Here is a 25,314-nt window from a genome sequence, read left to right as displayed (position 1 = left end):
TACTTCAGTCTGTGTGCACTGAATTTATTTAATACACGAGTTTCACAATTTGAGCTGAATTGCTGAAATAAATGAACTTTTAATTTATTGAGATGCACCTGTAGATCAGTGAATTTGTCATTATGATGTCATCTAGTGACATTTAGCTACCAGTTTTAGCTACTTTCAGTTGAAAGCAGTTGGCAACACTGGTGCGTGTATCACTCACAGTGTTTTCAGTCTCTGCCACCTTAATATACACTTGAGTACATGAACAAATAAACAATCTCTAGGACTGCTCTGAGTCACTTCATGAGCATTTTACAATTTATTTTGAGAAAACTATCGTCATATCATATACAAACAGACAACAATGTTTAAAAAACACCAGAGTTTAGTACAAAGAATAGGACACATGCGTATTAGGGTTGATGTATATGCTTTTATTTTATTTTTTAAATTAACTGTTTAACTGACTGGTACATGAAAGCGGGAACACTAAAATTAGCTTAATGTGGCAATTAACAGATCTGAAGTCATCAGCATAATGAACGAGATGAAAACAGGATCTATTGACATGAAATAAAGAGGATTTTCAGCAGCTGATAATATTGATGAACCTCAGATAAAGACTCATTAAACAAGCCATTCAGGATCAGCAGCAGATCATCTCACTTTATTCTGAGTGTTTGCTGATAGAAACAGATTGTTTGAGTCACAATGTTTGCGGACAGGCCTATAATATTGATCTAATATGACTATTATTTCTCAAACGATACAATACTATTAGCAGTGGTGGAAAGAGTACTAAGAAACTGTACTTAAAAGTATTGCTACTTAAGGAATAATTTACTTGAGTACAAGTAAAAGTACTGAAAAAATAATATGACTCAAGAAAGAGTAAAAAAGTAGTTTGCTGAAAAACTACTCAAGTTACTGCATTACAAAGTAGCCTACTTTAGTATTATTTTTCTATTTTTAACCAAAATGAGACGATGTGAGCATAATTGAGCTGCGTTAACCCCAACTCTAACAACCATGTACTGTAATGTCTGCTTCACAAGTGAGATCCAGGAAATCCCTTATATGGACAAAAGCATCAGATATAACTACAACTGAATAACATGCAGATAGAGACACTTTGACTGATGAAACGTGGAAGACAATAAACACAACTGCAATGCAATGCTAATTGACATAGCTTGTATCACAGTATTTTATAAAATACATTTTCTCATATTTTATATTGTCTCACCGTGATAGGATGCAACATGAATCCACAGAAGCTGTTTCAAACACAACCGATGTTATATAGTGATTTTGAAGCAACACATGATATTAATCTGATCAATTGTCATGTTTGACGCTATGTTAAGCAAACATACTACCTATCCCTGTTGCCAGGAGCAACTGTTTTATAACTAATTTTGAAAAGTATATTCACGTATAAGATTATGTGGTTGTTTTTAAGAAGGGCAAAAGCAAAGATGGGTAAGTGAAGGTTTAAAAGAAAAGAAAGGGTTTAAAACTGTGAATAGAAAGGTTCCAGTAAAAAATAATGTTGGGTATGGGTAAGGTTGGGCATCGTTTGAATTTTAATGAATCCGATTCTTGTCAATTTCTAATTTCAATTCCAATAAGGTAAATAAATAAATAATCTTAGATATCATCTTATTGCAAAATATTTCCTTGTTAGCTGAATACTATGAATAAAAATCAACAGGCTAAAAAGCACTTATACAAGAATGTGTGTAGCAGAAAAACAGATTAAGTAGTCTTCTTGACTTGAATGGTTTAAAATCACATTGAAAGTGTAGTTTGTTATAATAACAAAGGTGGACTCCAGGCACATTTTCAGTAGGACAAAAAAAAAAAAAGCACAGACTAAAGTTTGGTCTCATTTTAAAGAAGACCTATGGCAGATTATTGTTGAAGTAAAAAAAGTTTAAAAAGTAAAACCCAAAAAAAAGTTATAAATGTTTAAGTTTGAAATTTGAGGTTGATATCTCAAAAAATGAGCTTTCAGTAAAATTTTGTTTGGGCGTAGTACCAAATCTTCCCCATTAGATGTCAGAAAAACACACAGTGGTTGGATTTGTGATTTACAGTAGACTTTTTCCTCGCTCAAATATTACAAGCACACACATACGATTTTTATGACAAACATACAAACCACACTCCAACATTCATACCAACACACCCACACAATTATAGCTGCATTATTTATCCAAGTGGCTCTATAATATGCAGAAGCAGAAAACAGGAATAAAGCGAGTATTTGCCTTTATAGGGCAAACCTGAAAAAAATGGCACCATCTGGTTAAAAAAAAAAAAAAAAAAAGTAAAAAATTAAATTTTGAAGCCTTGTCAACAGAATGAAAGCTTATTAACAAAAATTGCATAAGTTTACAGTTAAACGGCACTGCAATGAAAAATAGCATAGGCTTTAATGTGGACATTTTTGTCCAAAAGGCGCTGAGAGGAAGTATTTTTTTGTACCTAGTGTAAAAAAGATTTATTAAAAAGGAAATGAGGGTGGAATATTACAGTTCCAATAAAAACTACACACCTGAGCCAAAATGTATGCAGTTAGCATTAACACAGGCAAAATTATCAAAAAAACAAAAAAAACAAACAAAAAAACCCCCCACTAAAATAGACAAATGTCCATAAGGTTGCACAAGGGTTAAGGTCAGGAATAGTCTACTTTTTATCAAATTAAAATTTTGATTCCTCTTATTGATTCCTTTGTGCACAAAAAAACCTTCTACAAATAAGCATTAGAAGAACATTATGAACATAAAATGAATCTGGTAATAAAGCATAATAATATAATTTATATCATAAAGCAAAGTTGTATACAAGAATAAAACGTTAGATATTGTTACTTGGGGAGAAATTCCATCTTTGAACTGATCTGAATCTCACAAATGAAACTGCTGACCTTGAAGATGAACTTTATTCACTTTGAAAACTATTGGTGATGTTTCTTTGTCCTGTCGTTCACTCTGGCTGGTTAGGACAGATTTTATTACTCAATGCATTAGAGCAGTGGTTCCCAAACCTGTCCTGGAGGACCCCCTGCACATTTTGTATGTCTCCCTAATCAGACACACCCGATTTAGTTCTTGCAGTCTCTACTAACGAGCTGATGAGTGGAATCAGGTGTGTTAGAAAAGGGAGACATACAAAAGGTGCAGGGCATCCAGGACAGGTTTGGGAACCACTGCATTAGAGTGTCACGTTTAGCAAGGTTGAGACCTCAGACTTAAAAGTGCTGGATCTATGATCTACTTACTGTGTTTGTATTTTGTATGACTACATAAAGCTGATGAATGACAGAAACTCTTCCCGCATGCAGTGCAGTGATACAGTTTCTCTCGAGTGTGAATCCTCTCATGTCTTTTCAGATTTATTGTCTGACTGAATCTCTCGTCGCAGTGTGAACACATGTAAGGTTTATCTCCAGTGTGAATCCTCTCGTGTGATTTCAGGTCTCCTGACCGACTGAATCTCTTGTCGCAGTGTGAACACATGTAAGGTTTCCCTCCAGTGTGAATCCTCTCATGTCTTTTCAGATTTGCTGTCTGACTGAATCTCTTGTCGCAGTGTGAACACTTGTAAGGTTTCTCTCCAGTGTGGATCCTCTGGTGCCGTTTCAATTCTCCAACTGTAATAAAAGTCTTCTCACACTCAAAGCACATATAATCTCTCACACCAGTGTGTATTTTCTGATGTACTTTTAAATTCTTCAGCCATGAAAAACTCTCTCCACATAAAGAACATGAATGTGGTTTCTCCTCTGAATGAACTTTCAGGTGCTCCTTCAGGCTTGAAGCCCACAAAAATGTTTTGCCACATTGATCACATTCATGTGGTTTCTCTCCAGTGTGGATGCTCATGTGTCTCTGAAGGTTTGATGATTGTGTGAAACTCATCCCGCACTGATCACATGTGAATGGTTTCTCTCCAGTGTGGATCCTCATGTGAACATTGAGACTCTTCTTGCTTGACAAACTCTTTCCACACTGAGTGCAGGTGAAACTTTTCTTGTCTCTTCTTTTCAGTAAAGAAACACTTTCCGTCTGTAAGTGAGATTTTTTTAGTTTTGCCATGATGATGTTTCTGCGCTTCACTCGCCTCATTCTCCTCCATCAAATCTGAAATGAAAGGGTTACAATATAAAGTGTTATGAAAGAGTTACAAAATGTTACAATATAAATAAATCCTAAAATAAATCAGAGAAATGTAAGTGAAAGCAGACTACGCAAAATTACAATATTTTTTATGAGATGGGGTACAATGATTTATATTAAAAATATGGGCACAAACCCATGTTTCTGTAGTAAAACTATTCAATGTTTGATCATGGGTTAGGTGCACAAGACGGAATCAGTGAGCTTCAGCGATGTGAGTGTGTGCATGTTTAGTGACATTCACATTTGTTGTAACTTACAGAAATGTATATATGAAACTTGACCAGATATAATGAATGTTGAGAGCGCATTATTGTAGCGTGAAAGTATATTAATATAGTGTGCAAGCTCAACTCTCTCCACTCGCATGCGGATTTCCTTTGCTCTCGCACAACGTCCGTTGCAATCGTTAAACTCTCCTCTCGCTCAAGTGTGTGCGCTCAAACTGTGTCCTTTACACTCGCAAATCTCTCTGTACTCTAAAGATTATTTCTTTTTGCAAATGAATTAAACATTGTCAAAAGTTATCATTACGCACTTTTAAAAAAATATGTCAAAACAGATTTGTTTACGTGGGCCTTTCCTTGATTTTTTTTTATTGTTGTATTTTTGTTTTAACATACACTGCTTATTGTACTTTGTTTTACTTTATCTCTTTTATGTTTTTATTTTGTTCTTTTCTGTGAATGAACACATGCATCTCCCTGTAAAGCACTTTGTAAAGACAGCTTTTGTTTTAAAAGGTGCTATATAAATAAAGCTTTAACCAATCAGACTTCCACGACTGACCGATAAAAATACTATGTGAAATCTAATTGGCTGAGAGGAAACTGCACCTGGAATTCTATTGACAATGAAAGATGACTCTATAATTTCTTTCCAGTTTAATAATATTTAGCAATGTTAATCAAATGTGCATTAGAAATGGCTAGAAACCGGGTGCTTGGATGATTTGTACATATAAATAACCTCTGTCCAACAACTGGTTGGTCAAACCCTATTATGCCATGTCTAACATTACTTACTCCTCTCCACTGGAGGGCGCTGGTTGACATAGGTGGAGTTAAAATCCAGTTTGATAAAACTTTCCCTGCGTCCCAATGATCATACTATCCATCCTAAATAGTATGTGAGATTACAATAAGTGTGTCCCAAACCCCTAAGAAGCTTTGCTTGTAATGCCGAGTTCACACTGCACGATTTTTCACTCGCCGACAGGTTTTGATAAATCGCCGACAAATGCCCGACATCGGAGGCAAATCGGAGCTCGTTCACGCGAGTGACAATCGCGCAGTGTGAATTATCAAAGACGCGATCTGAGAGAATCGCCGACGCCTGTGAAATATTTGGCATGCTAAATATCTGTGTAACCGGTGGCTCGCGACACCAGTTATGAAACTGTCTGCGTTGTGTAGTTGTTGATGAAATCAGACACGAGACAACAGGCGGCGGTATCTCTCTGGATTTACTGATATTTAACACACAAAGAAGAGCATCCTCTGAATAAATCGCCCTTATTGCTTCTCTTCCATCCATTAACAATGCCAAGAGCAAGAACAAATAAAACATACCTGATATTTAACACACAAAGAAGAGCATCCTCTGAATAAATCGCCCTTATTGCTTCTATAACACAAATGTACACTTGTCACATGTGCTCTCATTTCCACATATAGGCCAAACACAAAAATATAACTAAAACAGGATGAAATGACTAAAATAACCACACAGATATGTAAAATAATATTATATACATAAATTAGAATGAAAATATAGACATAAAAACAACAATTAAAATAAAGATTAATTTAGATCAACAGGAGCATAAACAGGAACAGGAAAATAACCCACCTCTTCCATCCATTAACAATGCCAAGAGGAAGAGGAGGAGACAAAACAGGAAATTGAGCAGGCTCATGATGACATCACAGCAATTAAAGGGAAACGCTCATCTTTAGGAAAGTATATGAAAATAAACAATTTTGTGTGAATTATACTAACATTATATACATTTTAACAGTACACTTTCTGTACCTGTTACACTCACCCCTCAGAATTCAGACAAAATTCTTAGAGTTTAACAAAAAGAAAACACACTGGTCACTTGAATTACATGGTCCACACTTTAAAAACAGTGAAGACTCCACCTTGAAAGCTACCCAAACAAAAGGGATACAAATATGGAGAAAGTTGGCCAAACTTCTACACATTTTGTAGGCATACACAAAGTGCCCATTACACTTTGAAAAACTCAGACCAGATACATAAACAGGATTAATATAAACAAAAAAATAGAAAAGATCACACTTGAAATCAGAAACAGTGCAAAATGGTATACACAAACCTATACATGAATAACAGGAGGTAAAGACTCCACACCAAGTAAGGTTTCAAGTTGAACCATGGACTCAATCAGCCTACGAACAGGTCTAAGTACTCTACCAAACCTGGTGGTGTAACGATCGTCAGATGTATGGTCAACCAAAGGATCATGAGAATTGTTAGGGACAGTAGGAGAAAAAGCACTAGCTACAGTGTCAAGGTCAACAGATAAACCATCTTGTGCTTCAGAAACAGTTTGAGAAGAATGGGTTGAGACCCAAGAAGCAGTACGATCATCATCACAAACAGCTATGTGAGAAATGACAGACAGAGACTCAGCATGTGACAAATCATCAGTGACAGGTAATGTTGACTCAGCCACATCACAGACAGACTGAGAAGGTGTGGAACAAGGAGCACCACTAGCACTTTCACCAACAGAAAAATCAGTTGCGGGCAAAGGGAGAAAGTTAACTGGCAACAATAGATTCCGATGTACCACTCTCTCATGACCAGATTTGTCACGGATCTTATAAATGTGCAGAGAAGGTTTGGAGTCAACAACAGAATACATGGTGGGTTCCCATTTATCGGCAAGCTTCCGTTTACCTCTACAGCCTTTGTTGGCAATGAGAACATGATCACCAACTGACAGAGGCAATCCTTTGACTCTCTTATTGTACTGAACAGACTGATGTTTTTGTTCTGCAGTAGAGTTCTTTTGGGCCAGCGCCATAGCAGACTGTAGATCACTGACAAGAGATTGAACATAGTCATTGTAATCACAGATTGACTCATCACGAAGCACACTTTGAAACATAAGGTCAACAGGTAATCTCGGCACCCTCCCGAACATCAGGTAAAAAGGAGCAAACCCAGTGGTTTCATGGGCAGTACAGTTATACATGAATGTCATTGTTTGTACCAACTGTGGCCACTTTTGCTTAGATCTGGGTGGAAGCGATCTCAGCATGTTACCTAACGTTCTGTTGAACCTTTCAGTGCCACCATTCCCCATTGGGTGGTACGGGGAAGTCCGTGACTTGTCAACACCGGCAATATCAAGAAGCTCTGCTATCAGCTCACTCTCAAAATTTGCTCCCTGGTCCGAATGGATACGCTGGGGAAATCCATAGATGCAGAAGAAGCCATCCCACAGTTTCTTAGCAACACTTTTAGCACATTGATTTCGGCAAGGAAAAGCATGAGCTAGCTTGGTGAAATGATCCGTGATTACCAAGACATCCACTGATTTATTGTGCCTATCTTCAGCAGACCAGAAATCAATACAGACAAGCTCCAATGGGGTACTAGTCTTGATACTCTCCAAGGGTGCTCTTGCTGCTGGCTCTGAAGTTTTACTCAGGACACAACGGGTACAAGTCTTAACGTAATTGCGCACATCATGCTCCATCCCAGGCCAATAGAACCTCTGGCGGGCTAAAGACAGGGTACGTGGCTGACCTTGGTGACCGGCCATATCATGAACACCAGAGAGTGCTTGCTGTTTCAGGGAGCCAGGCAGGACGAACTGAGACTTTTTATGCTTAGTGAGCGGATCTTTGACAGCTCTATACAAGATGCCATTAAGCATGAAGAGCTTTTCCCACTGCCTCAAAACTAGCAAATCCTCATTCGCACGCTCACGCCTGGTAGGCCTGCGTTTCCTGTTGACATAGAAAACCACCCTTGAAATAACTGTGTCCTTGTTCTGCTGATCCTGCAATTCGGACAATGAAAAGGCATGGGTTATGTCTTGACTGTCAGGAATCAAGGAAGTCAAATGATCAGCCAGGGATGTTGCTCTGGAAACAGCTCCTGAATCCCAATCATCATAAACAGACAAGATAGACGACACATCCTCAGTAGTCATGGAACAGTTTATCTCAGAGCTCAGATTGAGTTCAGTGTCAAGTGTCTGTGGCTGGCATGTGAGACGGAATGTTTTCTGTACAGAATCATCTTCCACACTGAGTACATACTTGACAAGTTCAGAGTAAGGCTCGGACAGAAGTCGCTGACTCACTGGGTTGACGAATGGGTCACGACTGAGCGCATCCGCCACGACATTCAATCTTCCAGGAACGTACTTGATCTTAAAGTTGTACGGGGCAAGTTTTGAAACCCAACGCTGCTCACATGCATCCAATTTAGGTTTTGTCAAAATGTACGTGAGTGGATTATTATCCGTCCACACAGTAAACTCGTGGCCTTTAAGCCAGTGACTGTACTTGTCACAGACTGCCCACTTTAGGGCCAAGAATTCTAGTCTGTGTGCAGGGTAATTGGCTTGGCTGCGGCTCAAAGACTTGCTGGCGAAGGCTATAGGACGTGCTTTGTCCTCGCCACTGGGAACTTGAGAAAGCACTGCACCTAGGCCGTCCAGCGATGCGTCAGTGCAGAGAATAAAGGGACGATCAAAGTCAGGGTGGGCTAAGACCACGCTCTCGACAAGTGCTCTCTTTAACTCCTCGAAGGCGACATCACACTCAGGAGTCCAGTCCTGGGTAGACAACTCCCGGAAAGTGCCAGATCTGTTACGACTACCTGTGCCTTTCGTCAAACGTTTTTGACCAGCAGTCAAATTAAACAATGGCTTTGCGATACGTGAACAGCCAGGGATGAAGCTCTGGTAGTAGAGAACCATGCCCAGAAATGATCTTATTTTCTTTGGCGAAGGTGTGATGCTATCTTCTTTCATCAAATCATTCTTCTGAAAGGCTGAAATGACTGCTACCTTGTCTTCATCCACGGAAACTCCAGATCCGCTGATCACATGGCCCAGAAACTTGATGGAGCGCCTGAGAAGGTGACACTTTTTCAGAGCCAACTTCAAATTACTAGCTCTGAACCGTGAAAACACCACTTCCAAGCGTTTCAAGGCCTCTTGTTCAGAGCGGGCAAAAACCAGCAAATCATCAAGATAGCAAAGGAGGCTGGAAAAGTTGAGATCTCCAAATACGCCGAGCATCATGCGCATAAAGGATGCTGGACTGTTACACAGGCCTTGGGGAAGACGATTGTATTCATACAAGCCCATGGGTGTCGTAAATGCAGTGTAATGACGATCAGATACATGGAGTGGGACGTTGTAAAATCCCGATGTCAAATCCACAGAGCTGAAAAGAAGATTGCCACCTAGAGCAGCCAGGCAATCTGCCTGATGAGGCAAAGGATGAGCATCCTTGATCGTCTTTGCATTAAGCCAGCGAAAGTCCGTACAGACTCGGAGAGACCCATCCTTCTTCCATACCATTACCAAAGGAGATGCATACTCGCTGACGGATTTGCTAATAATGCCCTTCTCTTCCATTTCAGAAAGTACCTCTCTCAGCTTTTGGTAGTGGGCGGGAGGTGTTCGGCGATAGGGCAGGCGGAACGGACGGTCATCGCTCAGATGAATTCGGTGTACAAAGTCTTTCACCTCTCCACAATCGAGTCTGTCTCTGGAGAAAACATCACGATAGGACACGATAAGACTTGCCAACTCCTCCTTCCATGACTCGGAGACTTCACACCCTTCGATATCAATGCCCTCCAAACCATATTCATGCAGTAACCGCACAGGGTCAACAGGTGGAATAGACTTGGGGAAAGCTGCATCAGAAACTTGAGGTCTGCACACATTTTGCGAAACTGTAACATCCTCCACCGCCAAACAAGGAGACACATCAGCCAGCTTAGCGTTACGTCGAAGAGTTATTGGTGACTGGGTGGGATTTAAGATCTTCATCGGCACCCATCGATCACCCCACATAGGAGTCACCACACGTCCAACAAGAACATGACGTGGAGCTGAACGTGAAGTAGTGGGTTCGACGATGACGGAGCTTCCTGGAGAGACATTAATGTTAACTGGTAGTTTTCCCCAGACAAGGTGCTCACATCTGGGAAGCAAAGTAACCGCCTGACGAAGCTTAACTGTGCCGAGCTTAGCGGGCTGTTGAGGACCAGACCAACGAGAAACAGCTCAAAAGCTCAAGAAACTCTTCACACTCAGGGTTGCTGTTTTTACAGGAAATCAGTTCCCAGTACTTCTTTTCGGCTTTCATTTTCTGAAGCACGCATTTGATGACGTTACTGCCGATAATGAACTCATCCTTCTGTCCAGGCACTACTAAGGTTGGTACGATGAACTTGAACCCGTAGACTTCGATTTCCAGGTCGTAAGCGCATTTAGGCTGAGTAGTAAGACCACCACAGCCCACCAGGACCACGTCACCAGGAATCACTGAAGGTCGAGGGAGAACTCCGTCAGCATACAACTTGGATTCACCTTCCGTACTCAGGGTGCAAGCCATACTACCAGAATCTAGCATACCATTCAGTACGGACTGGCCACCGACAGTCACAGGAGCATAAAAGAGTTCACCAGCTCCATCAATTTTCTGAGATCCCACATACAGCACTGTTTTGTCGGGTGGCAACAATTTGCAACTATTTTTAAAAATTTCTTGTGGGTCTGACTCATTATTTAGGGGAAATACACCACTGCCCATGTTATCCCCTTCTGCACATGGGCTATTTAGTTTAACTGGGTGGCTGGAGAAGGCAGCTCAAGGCCCGTCGTCTTAGGACAATTGCTCTTAAAGTGTCCAGGTTTAAAGCAGTTACGACAAAGCCTCTGGCGCATACAATGAGTATGTGTAGTGTGCTCTTTTGATCGACATACTCTACATGCTGAGCTAAAACTGGGCTTGGGGTCTGAAGTTCTGACAGGACAGTTTGGGTTGGGTGAGGACAATGAGGCAGTGCAGAGAGATAAAACTTTATCCATCATGTCAACCAACTGCTGCATACTATCGACAGGAGTAAAAGGAGCAGCGTTTGGGTTGAGCTGACCAGTTAAACATGGTAACTGACTTGAGGAGAGTTCAGGCTGATTGAGAGAACTGGATACAGGCTCTTCACAGACAGTCACAGAGTTCTGATGGCAAGCTGACACAGGCAATGAGCGTGAAGTTCTAGCAAAAGCTCTCTTCAGGTTCCTGCGATGACTATCCAGTCGCTCTTGAACTTCAGCAGCACTCCACTGTTCAGCAGGCTTGAACTGAAAAGACAAAGCAAGGCCAGGATCTGGACAGTGTGAGATAAACATCATGACAGCCTCAGTAGCAGGGTCCTCAACGCTCTTGTTGCGCCTACGCAAACACTCATCAGCCACATCAATCGCCTTATTCAGCCTTATCCAGTAGTCCATTGGGCTCTCATCTGCCCTAGGCAGGGTGTTATAAAAGTCAGCCATAGGCATGTTTGAATACATCAACTCACTAAAATTTCGCTTCAGTATGTCGAACACGGTGGTGGTGGGGACTGCAGCAGTAGGCCCTGGGAAGCTGCGCAAGGACACTTTGACTACATCCCTCGCTTTCCCAGCTAACCTGCTCAAAATGAGATCAGAGGCAGTTTCATCAGTGCATTTCTTACTGTTCAAATAACTGCTCATCAAATCTTCCCATTCATGTACTGTAAACGAATCACTTTGATCACCTCTAAAGAACGGTGGAGGGGCAACATCATGTTGGACAATGACTTTCAAATTAGAAGCATCAAAACATTCACTTGACTGCTGTACATTTGACTTAGACTGCACTGGGCTGGGATGTTGTGTTAAATTGAGACTGGCTGTAATGCTCTCACCAATTTTCTGTGCTAAATCAGAAATAAGACCTCCTAGAGACTCAGGGGTAATGACGTGATCAGCATTTGGGCGTGTAAAAGGGGTAGAGCAAGCAGCTGGGCTCCCTGACATACCAATAGCTGAATCAGATGCAAGTACACGGTCAATTTCAGTATTACAGAGTGCCCTCCCTCTACCAAAACACTGAGGTGAAACTCCAGACATATTGTCAGGATGGTTAAGTACAGCCCCTCTACCCCTGCCTACTGGGAACATGGCACTAGGCCGTTGTACAGGGCTAAAATCATCCTGACTGACAGTGTCCTCAAACATGACTCAGTTTGAATAGAAAAAAAAAAAAAGAGAAAGGCAATAACAGTTTCAGGAAAAAAATAAAATAAATAAAAACACTGAAATCACTTAACTAGTATTCAGATAAATGTATCTTACAGAAATCTGGTCATGTAGACTCAAAACAGTTCAGTGTGAAGTTTCATGGAGGACAGAAAAAAAATGTGACGACAAAAAAAAAAAAAAAAAGTCATTGAGCTTGCAGCAACGCAAAGAACAGTTCAGTACAGCTCATAAAAGGCAAACGTTCAACCTATAGCAATCCTACGTGATATGAGCAGCAGATAGTTGAACGCTGATGACGAGATGAAACGATCTGCGGCCTCCGCGATCAGCAGAACACTCCTCCAGCGATCTCACAGCACACCGTCGTCTGTAGAAGCAGCAACTCCGGCGATCGGCGCGCGGCCGATCATGCGAAATCCGAAGGGCTCACGGCACCACGTGTAACCGGTGGCTCGCGACACCAGTTATGAAACTGTCTGCGTTGTGTAGTTGTTGATGAAATCAGACACGAGACAACAGGCGGCGGTATCTCTCTGGATTTACTGATATTTAACACACAAAGAAGAGCATCCTCTGAATAAATCGCCCTTATTGCTTCTCTTCCATCCATTAACAATGCCAAGAGCAAGAACAAATAAAACATACCTGATATTTAACACACAAAGAGCATCCTCTGAATAAATCGCCCTTATTGCTTCTATAACACAAATGTACACTTGTCACATGTGCTCTCATTTCCACATATAGGCCAAACACAAAAATATAACTAAAACAGGATGAAATGACTAAAATAACCACACAGATATGTAAAATAATATTATATACATAAATTAGAATGAAAATATAGACATAAAAACAACAATTAAAATAAAGATTAATTTAGATCAACAGGAGCATAAACAGGAACAGGAAAATAACCCACCTCTTCCATCCATTAACAATGCCAAGAGGAAGAGGAGGAGACAAAACAGGAAATTGAGCAGGCTCATGATGACATCACAGCAATTAAAGGGAAACGCTCATCTTTAGGAAAGTATATGAAAATAAACAATTTTGTGTGAATTATACTAACATTATATACATTTTAACAGTACACTTTCTGTACCTGTTACATCTGGAGCTGTCAGCGATTCACAATCACGCTGTGTGCAATGCTTTCTGACTGAAAACTACATCGCGGTGACCTTCAGCCAATGAGAGACAAAGATACAGGGCAGAGGGAAGTTCAGTGAGGAGTTAGACCATATCAGTATTTTAATATGTACAATTATATCATACAGAAACGAGCACAAACGCTTGACCAGCCGCAACATCAGCATAACAGTTACTGCAAAATTATTATTTACCACTCTTTGCAGAACACAGTCCCTGCATCTCCCTCCTGCGTAATCTGTTTTTCTTTTTGTAGCTGGAAATCAGCACACAGACCATTTGCGGGCTATATTTTTTTAATACTTCCAGTCTCGCTCAAGAATAATGGGCTGAAGCACGTAGGTTCTTGCGTTATTTCCTTATCACTTCTCGCGTGTGTTTTGTTGTGAAACATAGTTTGCGGATCAGACAGAGTTGTCGGCGATTCTTCCTATTGTGAAATCGTGCAATGTGAAAGCCCCTGTCACCGATCCATCGTGCAATGTGAACACAGCAGCGACTGAATGCTACCCCAGATAGTAACGCAGTTTGAACTCGGCATAAGTCTATCATTTATATTCATTACTTTTTTATACTTTGTGTTTGAATGTTAAAATCAGCAACAAAAAAAAATTTGTTAAGAGTTATATATGTTGGAAGCATGCTAGCGTTTCACGTGCATTATATCCACATTCAAAAGATCAGCATAACTAACGTTACTGCAGTTTACCAATGTAGATGTAAACATTGTATAACGAGTCGCTATATTTTGTTTGGTTTTATTTAAGTAAGCATTTATTGTATTTATTTTGCAGTTTCACAAAAGAATGTAATGGAGATTGAACTGCATGATTGCACTCAAGCAAAAGTAAAGGTAAAATTTACTCAATCATCTGAGTGGTCATTGAAGCTGATCAGTCATCTCCTTGCACTGTTTGGCTATCTGTATATGCATGCTCGACACTAGAGGGTGACATGGGAGTGGATTTTCAAACCTCTCCCATCCCACTCCCACAAAAAAAAAAAAAATCTCGTGCTGTCCCAATCCCACGAAAAAACTGGGGGAAAATTCCATCCCATTCCACTCCCGTGTTGCGTTTTTTTTTTGGCCGGAATCTGTCAGTTACAGTAAAAATATAGTACAGATCACAGCGTACCCACCTTAGTTGAATAAAAATCCAAAATGGTTTTTTTTTTTTGTTATGTTGAACTGAAAGCCAGCTTAAACAATGCACAGTGTGCATTGCACACACATAAAATTTCATGTAAATCATCCATGCTAACACACGTTTTCTGTTTGAATTATCTATTCAAATAGTTCTATTTGAAAATTTTTATATAAATTTTTTTCTATAGACATTTCACTCTCTATAGATATATTTTTCATACACAGAGTTTTGAAGTTTCTTGCTCAAGTTCACAGAGACCTAGACGGCAGAAGCGCATCCCGTTTGCTTTAATTACTTTACAGAAGCGTTTCGTTGTTATTCTGAGTGCACACAAATAAACGTAGAGTCTTTACAGATTCGAAGGATGTATAGGCTGCTTTTATCTTTATGACCAAAAATTACGGAGATTTTAAGAGCAAGTGAGCGCCTGTCCTGCAGCGAGCGCGCTATTCAGCTTCCACTCTCCACACAAACACTTCAATAGCGCGCATTTCTCTAGGTTAACATCATATTGAGCAGCCATGTAAAGTTGCTACTTCATACATCTTTCAGATGAAAAGCCATATTTGAGGTCGATAAATGATAGGTGAGCATTTGGATGTCCTGCCCCGAGTACTGTATTACCACACAGACCAGCCGTTAACAATCTGTCCGTCATGGACTGCGTCATTCACTTAACCAGCCACACCAAAGCAAACAGGAGGAAAAGAGCATAAAGACACAGGGCAACTAGAATTGAGTTCAGAATTAAAATATACAGTTTATAGTTTATTTAAATAGAAGGTATAATTGTGTTCATTTTTTACAACTCTTGAGGTATTTTTTCAACTATAAACACCAAATCTGATGAACTGCTGATAACTTTAAATGTTCTTCAGCCTCATTGAATAAGGATCAAGAATAAAGGTATCTGGCAGATAGCTGCGGCGTAGGTCTGACGCAGAAGTATACATTGGGCTTAAACACCAACCTGTTTGTTCTTCAGTGTGTTTCATTCTGCAGGGTTCTGGATCTCTCATGTTCTCTCTGTCCTTCAATAAACTCTGTCTCTGCAGATTTCACTTCTTCCTGATGCTCTGATGCTTGTACTTGTAGGCTGAAATAAAATTAAAAAATCTATTATCTTTTCTCTCTTTAATATACAGGCACAGAAATATAGGGGGAAAAAACACATACAATTAAAAGACACCAAATATGAACAATGTAAGAATTTAAAAAGTGAAAGAAAAAACACAAATAGAAATATAATTTTACAAATTTGCAAGGTACAAATAAACATATGCTGTTGTGATACTTAAGTTATATCTTGTAATGTCACAAAAGCTGATCGTGTTTTCTTGTCTTAACAGCAATAAAATGAGCTTAATGCGGCAATTAACAGATCTTAAGTCATCAGCATAATGAATGAGGTGAAAACAGGATCTATTGACATGAAATAAAGAGGATTTTCAGCAGCTGATAATATTGATGAGCCTCAGACTATAAACACTCATTAAACAAGCCATTCAGGATCAGCAGCAGAACATCTCACTTTATGCTAAATATTTGCTGTAGAAACCCATTTTTATCAAACATATGATATTAATCTGTAGTTCGAATTGTTTTTACCGCATTCATAACATCAAAGACAATTGTCAATTGACGCTGACAATCAATTTAAATAATAAAACTAAACATTAAATATAAGTGTTTGCGGACACACATATATCACCGAACCTGATGAAAATAATTCAGTTACGAACTGTTTACCTCAGAAACTCCGCACTGAAGCGCGCGCGCGACTGATGACGTCATCACCGCGAGGCGAAACCAACCGTAAGTCAAGTCAAGTCACCTTTATTTATATAGCGCTTTTACAATACAGATTGTGTCAAAGCATTTAACAGTATCAAATTGGAGGATAGAGTGTCAGTAATGTATAATGATAAGATTAAACACTCAATTTTCAGTTAAAGGCATTTCATCAACCGTAGATCAAAACATATGGAAAGACCCAAAGGCAATCATAATATAATCATAAAAACATATGGAAAGACCATATGTTGGAAAAACATATGGAAAGACCCAAAGGCAATCATAATATAATCATAAAAACATATGGAAAGACAATATGTTGGAAAAACATATGGAAAGACCCAAAGGCAATCATAATATAATCATAATATTTAAAGAGTTTTATGATTTAAATCAATTAATCGAATGATAATTTAAACTTTTATTTCATAATAATATTTCCCCCCATTTTAAATTCTTATTATCCAATGAAAGGTTAGATTTTTGTGATTTTGTTTTTAAATAAAAGATTAAAAGGATTAATAATAGATTAATTTTCACAGGCTTCTTTGATTATATTTACGAAGGGTGCTGATATTTTTGGCCATGACTGTATATAAATTAGGTGTTTATTATTTACAAATAATAAAGTTCTTAAAGGGAGATTCACCCAAAAATGAAAATTGTCATCATTTACTCAACATCATGTCATTCCAAACCTGTATGAATTTCTTTCTTCTGTGGAACATAATTTGAGAAATTCAAGAAATTGTTGTCCATACAGTAGAAATCAAGGGTTCAAAATGTTCTTCTTATGCATATTTGTAGAAGTTCTTGTTCATTAAACTGAAAAAGAGGCTGATTTATTTTTCATTTCATCTTCACTGCTGTTTTTTACATGTTGAGATGCTTTGCTATCTTGTTAGTCAATAAAGAGAGATCTGTCTCATTCGCTTCCACTTTTACTTTATATTTGCTTCAAGTATTAAAGGGGACCTATTATGCAAAAATCACTTTTATAAGGTGTTTGAACACACTTGTGTGGCCACAGTGTGTGAAAACAACCAGCCTATAATGTTAAAAATCCACCAACTCATTTTTTTTATAAAACCAATAAATCATGAACAGTCTCTCCAAACGAACTGTTTCAGATTCTCCCTCTGTTCACGTCACAGAGGGGAAAAAGTCCCGCCCATGTGTGACGCTCTCTGCCCTATTAGCATAAACACAGCCCTGAGTGAGAAGCTGCGGTCCGCAATTACTGGAGTTATATACAATGTCAGCACCAAAGAGGCTTTGCAAGTGTTGTGTTTTGGGATGTACTAATAAACATAGGAGTCACCATAATCTCCCTCATCTGAAAAAATCGGTAACGTCCCCTAAATGTTTATGAATCAATAACAAGCTGAAGATTGGTGGCCAGTTGATGTCCATGGCCCGAGCACAACCGTCAGGGGGCTTCGGCCCAATGACTGGATTTTTTATCCCCTAACCAAGCCTGCAGCTCTGGGCCTTTCTTTGGTGACCGGGGACCCCAGGAATATTTTCTGGGGATGTAAAAATATTAAAAACAGTAAAAATTAATTTAAAACGACTTGTTTATTTTTGAAACGCAACAGATGTGATATTGGGTGATTTGATGTGTGTGTGGGGGAACACGCCCACTTAGAAACAGTATATATATGGCTGCTGTAGAGTATTCCAGCCATTTTGTGTCCAGAGCTCGCCTGAAGAAGGATCAGAGAATCCGAAACGTCGCGAACAGGCCTGGACACACACTTTTAGGCCTTCATCATGAGTCTGGGTGATGTAGTAGAGCCACATAAAAAATATTTTCCTCGTCTATACCGATGAGATGACAGAAAACACGTAAAATTATTTTTCTCGTCGTGCACAACAGCACACACACTAAACCTACCAAACACTATTTGTTTTATAGATATTTTTAAACAGAATTTGGCGCAGTTTTGATCATCTACCGTTGGTTCGCCTCGCCGTGGTGACGTCATCATTCGCGCTTGCTTCAGTGTGGGTCATTCTAAAACGCTTAACTTGAAAAACGCTTAACGTGGTTTAACGCATTTTAACAACGACCGGGAAAACAAATTTCTGTCAAATTGTACTTATAATAAACACTTTCTGCTGTCAAAAAAGAGCTCTTATTCATTGTATAAAGTGAATAATATCACGCTGTTTCCTTATAATGGACTTCTATGGGGGAGAAAACGCTTAACGTGAAATTATTCACTTTATCTGTGTATTAAGGGCTCGTTCGGTTACACTTTATTTCGATAGTCCACTTTAGACATTCTACTAACTTTAAGCAACTTTGTAACTACATGTCAAGTGCATGTCAACTAATTCTCATTAATTTGCAACTACATGTCTACTAACTCTCAGTAGGGTAGGTTTAGGGTTAGTAGAATAAGTTGACATACACTTGCAAAGTTTCTCATAGTCAGTATGTTGTATGTTGTGGACCCATCAAAATAAAGTGTTAGAAGATATTAAGCAGACAGTCTACTAATACTCTAATGACTGCTAGTTGACATGCAGTTGCAAAGTTACTTACTGTTAGTACAATGTCTAAAGTGGACTATCGAAATAAACTGTTACCGCCGTTCTTTTGACAGTAGTTAGTGTTTATTACAAGTAAGGTATGACAGAAATTTGTGTTTCCCTGCTCGATGTTTAGGTACGTTAAACCACGTTAAGCATTTTTCACGTTAAGCGTTTTAGAATGTCCCTTCAGTGTGGAGGTTCTGAGGTGAGCAGTTCACGCTTTTTCATGTAATTGTAAAATACACGTTACATAGTTTGTTTAATCAACGTTTTATGGAGTCTGAATAGTTTTTATCGGGCTCAGTGCTATTTGTGTGCCTGCTAACACAAGAAGGTCTTGTTTCTCTTCATATACAAAACGGTAAGAGGGTACTGTTATCTTGTTGTGAATGTAGTCGAATTATATTTAGATTCATATGGGCAAATAAATAAATAAAGGCGTCAGTGTCTTTATATTAGTATTTCTTCTGTATCACTTGAGAAGTAATTGTCATATTAGAACGATTTCCTAGGATTTCAGCATATATTGTGACTCAAACAATCAGTTTCTACCAGCAAAATATCAGAATAAAGTGAGCTGATCTGCTGCTGATCCTGAATGGCTTGTTTAATGAGTGTTTATAGTCTGAAGCTCATCAATATTATCAGCTGCTGAAAATCCTCTTTATTTCATGTCAATAGATCCTGTTTTCACCTCATTCATTATGCTGATGACTTCAGATCTGTTAATTGCCACATTAAGCTCATTTTATTGCTGTTCAAATGTGGAAAGAGTACGAAAATATTCTACTCAAGTAAAAGTACCATTACATTAATAAAATTTGTAAAAGTACCAGTCTAAAATCTACTCAAGTAAAAGTAAAAGTAGCTTGTTTAAAATTTACTTTAACAGCGGAGGAAGGCAAAACTGGGATAGGCCAAGGGTGTCAAACTTAGTTCCTGGAGGCCACAGCCCTGCACAGTTTAGATATAACCCTAATTAAACACATCTGATCCAGCTAATCTAATCATTTAGGCTTATTTGAAAACTACATGGTATGTGTGTTGGAGCAGCGCTGGAACTAAACTCTGCAGAGCTGCAGCCCTCCAGGAACTGAGTTTGACATCCCTGGAGGCCTATAAAAGGAATCAGTTATTTAGAATAATAAAACATTTGGGCTGTTACCAGGCAAATTAAATCATTATCAACTAAATTCATCTATGCAATGCAGAGGAAACACAGAAGGTGCATCTGAAGTGGCATTTAGATGTATTTACACACTGTTTAATGCAGGAGATGAATGCATTTAACCTGCAGTTACAAATGCAGAAATAATGTTTTGATATAGAAGACATAAAATGTTGAATACTCATTTGAAATTATATATAAAAAAAAAAAAATCAAGATACAAGTCACTGTTAATAAGTGAGTCATTGCAATTGAACCAAATCATGAACGGTTGATTCATTCAGGAACGAAACACTGTCATGTTGCTCAGAGACGCAAAACTGTGCTGTGGTGGCTGTGTTTGGATTTATTTTTGTTGTCGAAATAGAGCAAAAACAGGCAATATTGTGTCTCTTAATTAACTTATTGTTTATTCAACTGTTGTAAAAAAAAATCTATATGTAATCATGCTGATTTTTGGAGAAAAACGGCACTCTTTGTGTGATATTGTTTTACTATATGAAATTATATAAATATATACATTTTGTGATCATTCTAGAATCTAAATATATTTTAACAGATTGAATCACGCAGTGAAAGAACGCACTGTAAATGCACACGAGCACTAGTCTAATCTACTATACTTCACGGCACTGTAGGTGTGTTTTGTTTGTAATTAATGTGTTTTAAAATGGAGCAAAGTACAATACTTCAAACAACATATACTTAAAGGAACACTCCACTTTTTTTTTTAAATAGGCTCATTTTACAACTCGCCTAGAGTTAAACAGTTGAGTTTTACCGTTTTTGAATCCATTCAGCCGATCTCCGGGTCTGGCGGGAGCACTTTTAGCTTAGCATAGATCATTGAATTGGATTAGACCATTAGCATCTCGCTCAAAAATGATCAAAGAGTTTTGATAATTTTCCTATTTAAAACTTGACTCTTCTGAAGTTACATCGTGTACTAAGACTGACGGAAAATGAAAAGTTGAGATTTTCTAGGCCGATATGGCTAGGAACTATACTCTCATTCCAGAGTAATAATCAAGGAACTTTGCTGCCGTACCGTAGGTGCAGCAGGCGCAATGATATTATGCAGCTGGGGTCTACTTTCAGTCGCTGCGTAATATCATTGCGAAACTACAATCAGTTATTGCGGCTTTACAAGATATACAAGATAAGTATATAATAGCACTTATTTAATGAATGTGTGATAAACATTGTTTCATATAAAACACAAAACTAAAACATACAAATGGATTTATTGATTTTATTCATTTCCGCATACAAGTGAAGATGAGCATCAGAGCATCAGGAAGAAGTGAAATCTGCAGAGACAGAGTTTATTGAAGGACAGAGAGAACATGAGAGATCCAGAACCCTGCAGAATGAAACACACTGAAGAACAAACAGTGGAGGCTGGGGTCGGGCACGTCATTTGACACACAGCAGCCACAACTGCACTTATGTTTTATTTTTATTTGTTTTTATTTGAAAAAATACCACACGTGTTAACTAAATCTTGAAAAATCTCAATTCTGGTTGATTATTTTTGATCCTTCATTAATGGGTCTGAAGAACATTAAGAATGTAGGTAAAGCTTTAAGCAGTTCATCAGATTTAGTGTTTGTGGTAGAAAAAAACTTTGTGAAGTTGTGAAAAAACAGTTAAACCAATACATAATATAAGGGACACTTTATATGTGCAGGGTACAATTAAAACAATTTTATGCTAAACAGATTTAGCATAAAAAGTTATACTTTTAGATAAACTTATAGTGTAAAGTTATTTTTCTTACTTTGGTAACAGCGTTTGAAGAAAGCAGTCAACATGGATTGAGATTATTTTCACATCATACTCTAGAAAGCAGGGATGAACGATCTGCAAACATGTTTGTGTTTAATGTCATGCATTGTTACAAGGAAAGCGCATCTATTTCTTTGTAAGGCAGTAGATACTAGGCTACTGTACTGGATATGTTTGATTTATGTTGAAGTGTTTGGGATTAATGGTAAGCCTTTGTTTTTGTAATGAAGCTTTTAAAAAATTACATTAGCATTTTGATTTGGATTTAGATTTATCTGCAAATATATAAGTTATCGGCTTCCATATATAAAGAAATATGGGTATCGGCCAAAATGTTCATATCATTACATTCCTACTGGAAAGAGTTCAGATGATGTCACTTCCTGGGTGTGGCCATTTAAGAAACGCTTTGTTTTTTGAAAAAATTGATGAAATTGTGTCTTAAACGTGTTGAGTGAAAAATGTAGATTCAATATAGATGACTGTACCTCGTTTCATAAAAATGCATAAAATAGTTCTACATTACCTTAATCCGGTTCTACATTAGCAACTAATTAACATTCTATATGATTCATGGATTAAGTAACAGATTAATTGTTATTAGTTAAATGTTATGGCGTATACAAAGAAAAGGTGCATTAGTCGGTTTCTGCTGGGTACCAGCACATGTGGGCATATTGGGAAATGAAACTGCTGATGAATTGGCAAAAGATGCTTTAAAAAAGGAAGATGTTAATGTTGCTTTAAGTAAAGGTGAAGTCAAAACTATAATTATGGAAAATAGGAAAAAGGATGGCAAGAAATATGGAATTCAGATAATAAGGGGAGGCATTTATTTAATATTAAAATAATGTTAATAATAAACTAAACATTAGTGGTAGAAACAGGAGGGAACAAGTCATAACAAGGATGAGACTTGTACACACAGGACTGAATGCATCACTGTTACTGGAGCACATGAGAATGGTTTATGTGAGTATTGTGAGGAGAAAGAAACAGTAGAGCATGTAATATACGATTGTAAAAAATATGACGAAGAAAGAAAGGAATTAATAACATTCTTAAATAAAAAGGGCAAGGTAAGGATTTGGGGTACTTAGGATATGAGTTTAATAAAGTATGACATGTTTAAGGATAATAGCTAACATGACTGCACAACAGCATCGTACTGTAGGTGGCGCTATAGATTTATATTGTTATGCACCAAAAAGAAAAACTAAAGAAGACTATTTTTCATTCCTCATTCAGTCCGCGCGCGTTTGTTGTGTCTTCTGAGGTGAGTTGATCAGTTCAGATATTTCGCTTATTTACACAGATATGGGACACCTCACTCAGTTTGTTTAATCAACATCATACGAGGTTATTTCTAAATAGTTTTCCTTGGATAAAACACTTTATGCGCCTGTTCTGGCGTCTACAGACTGATTTAGTTGAAAGGAACATTACTGTAAACTAAAGTCATGCAGACATGAACGATTTCGTGTATTTTTTATTTTTTTATTTTTTCAAAGCTGCCGTGTTTAATTTTTAGAGTAATAATTAGTGTTATTGAATGTTGGAAGGTTTTATGATCGTTTGCTTCTCTTTGCATGCAAACCAGTAAGATGTTAATTAGATTAATTAGATTATAATATGGACAAATTAAAGTGGTTGATAAAGATGGGCATCATTAGTGTCTGTCTTTATTGTAATGATGTTTTTCTGTATCAAAGTTGAGAAATAATAGTAGCCTATTTATCTTGCAATAGAGCATTTTTAACTCTTTCACCGCCAGCGATTTAAAAAAAAAAAAAGTTGCCAGCCACCGCCAGCGTTTTTGATGATTTTCACCTAACTTTGACAGCCAGAATATTTTCTGCTATGAATATAAGAACATATTACATATCAAAACAAAGAACCAAGTCTCTGATTTTAAACAAAAAAACAAAACAATTTTATTCTATCTTCATGTTTTATGACCATTTGAATACAGGTGGGTACCATCAAAAATACATTTTGGACAAAAAACTTAGAGAAATGCATTTTTATCAAAGTAGTGCATTTTCATGCAAAATACATTCAGATGTCATATTCTTTCACCTGTAAATAATTCTATGAATAATTTAAATTGCATTCAATAAACAGAACAAACAGACACACACACAAACATATACATGCATATGATTATACACACACACACAGGCTACATACATACATATGATTATACACACACACACACACACACACACACACACACAAACATATACATACATATGATTATACACACACACACACACAGGCTACATACATATACTGTACATGCAGGCAGACAGACAGACAGACAGATAGATAGATAGATAGATAGATAGATAGATAGATAGATAGATAGATAGATAGATAGATAGATAGAGCCCACACACACACACACACCCCTATTCAGATCGACGGATCGGTTACAACAGATGTTTCTGTGTGTCTCTCTCTCTCACTGACTACATCGTCCCGATCAGATTCAAAATGGTCAAAGCATGATCTACATAGACTATGATCTATATATGATCTACATTTTCTCTGTTACTTCTATTTATGCCGATCGTCTTCTATTCGCACCCTAAAGACCCGGATGTCCCGTAACTCATTCAGGACATGCGCTAGGCTTTCCTTACCGTAATACACCTAGAACACGGATTGCCGTAAAACTCTTCAATGGCGGGAAAGCGTTGTCTCTTAATTGACGAGATATCTGGTCAGTGGCGTTGAAAGAGTTAAAGACTTTCTGCAGACATGCACTTGCACCCTCAGTCACCTGCGCTTCCACAAGAGACTTCACTTGCAATCTTTTTTATTTTTTAAATTGAATCTCTCTTGCACCTGATTTTATAAGCATACGCATGGGCGTCGCTAGGCCATTTTTAGGGGGGCTTTAGCACCCCTAAATTTCTGCTCAGCCCCCCTAAAAATCTTGCGATTCTTTCCCTTTAAATTTCAAATGAAAATGGCAGCAGACTTCGGCTCCTCCCCATCTTTCTGCGCGTTCTTCAATCCAGACTGCGGTGGCGCAGAGGAGAGGACAAGGTGTGTGTTTATCGATAGATTGTTATAATATCTATATCTATGCAGTTCTTTGTCATAAATACAGTTTACAAAAAGTCATGGGAGAGCAATCGGTTTCCAATCTACTGTAAAGTTTTCGCTGCATTCATCACACCACAGCTGTTTCCTTCAGCAAAGCCCTTAACACACATGAACGCATACTTTATAAAACGATCA

At 38.2% G+C, this 25,314-nt stretch overlaps 3 protein-coding genes across 5 annotated transcripts in view; all 3 read right to left on the bottom strand.

Annotated features, from left to right (window-relative positions):
• LOC131531271 (zinc finger protein 239-like) overlaps positions 1-25,314 on the bottom strand; it is a 267,824-nt gene that overhangs the window by 154,654 nt on the left and 87,856 nt on the right. The window lies entirely within an intron of this gene.
• The window catches only part of LOC131531276 (zinc finger protein 239-like), a 160,115-nt gene continuing 136,637 nt past the window's right edge, over positions 1,837-25,314 (bottom strand). The window contains exons 1-3 of one of the 2 annotated variants that reach the window (XM_058761956.1): positions 16,524-16,663; positions 15,745-15,870; positions 1,837-4,139 (exon numbers count right to left, since the gene is read on the bottom strand). In XM_058761956.1, the coding sequence (XP_058617939.1) occupies positions 3,270-4,124 (855 nt within the window). In that variant the 5' untranslated portion in view covers positions 4,125-4,139; positions 15,745-15,870; positions 16,524-16,663 and the 3' untranslated portion in view covers positions 1,837-3,269. Of the gene's footprint in view, positions 4,140-15,744; positions 15,871-16,523; positions 16,664-25,314 lie in introns of those variants that run through there. The other variant, XM_058761957.1, reaches the window with a different exon arrangement.
• On the bottom strand, positions 10,451-13,580 carry LOC131531257 (uncharacterized). The gene is made up of 2 exons (XM_058761920.1): positions 13,120-13,580; positions 10,451-13,016 (listed from the first exon to the last, which is right to left on the bottom strand). The coding sequence occupies exon 2, from the start codon at positions 12,448-12,450 to the stop codon at positions 11,023-11,025; it is 1,428 nt and encodes a 475-aa protein (XP_058617903.1). The 5' UTR covers positions 12,451-13,016; positions 13,120-13,580; the 3' UTR covers positions 10,451-11,022.

The sequence above is a fragment of the Onychostoma macrolepis genome, chromosome 22, assembly GCF_012432095.1.
Source record: "Onychostoma macrolepis isolate SWU-2019 chromosome 22, ASM1243209v1, whole genome shotgun sequence".
In the NCBI taxonomy this organism is placed as follows: Eukaryota; Metazoa; Chordata; class Actinopteri; order Cypriniformes; family Cyprinidae; genus Onychostoma; species Onychostoma macrolepis.
Note: the sequence above shows the minus strand (reverse complement) of the source record. Positions and strands in the feature narration are given on the sequence as shown.

Coding starts and splice junctions, on each gene's coding strand:
- LOC131531257 (XM_058761920.1), bottom strand. CDS start 12,450: ATGTTTGAGGACACTGTCAGTCAGGATGATTTTAGCCCTGTACAACGG.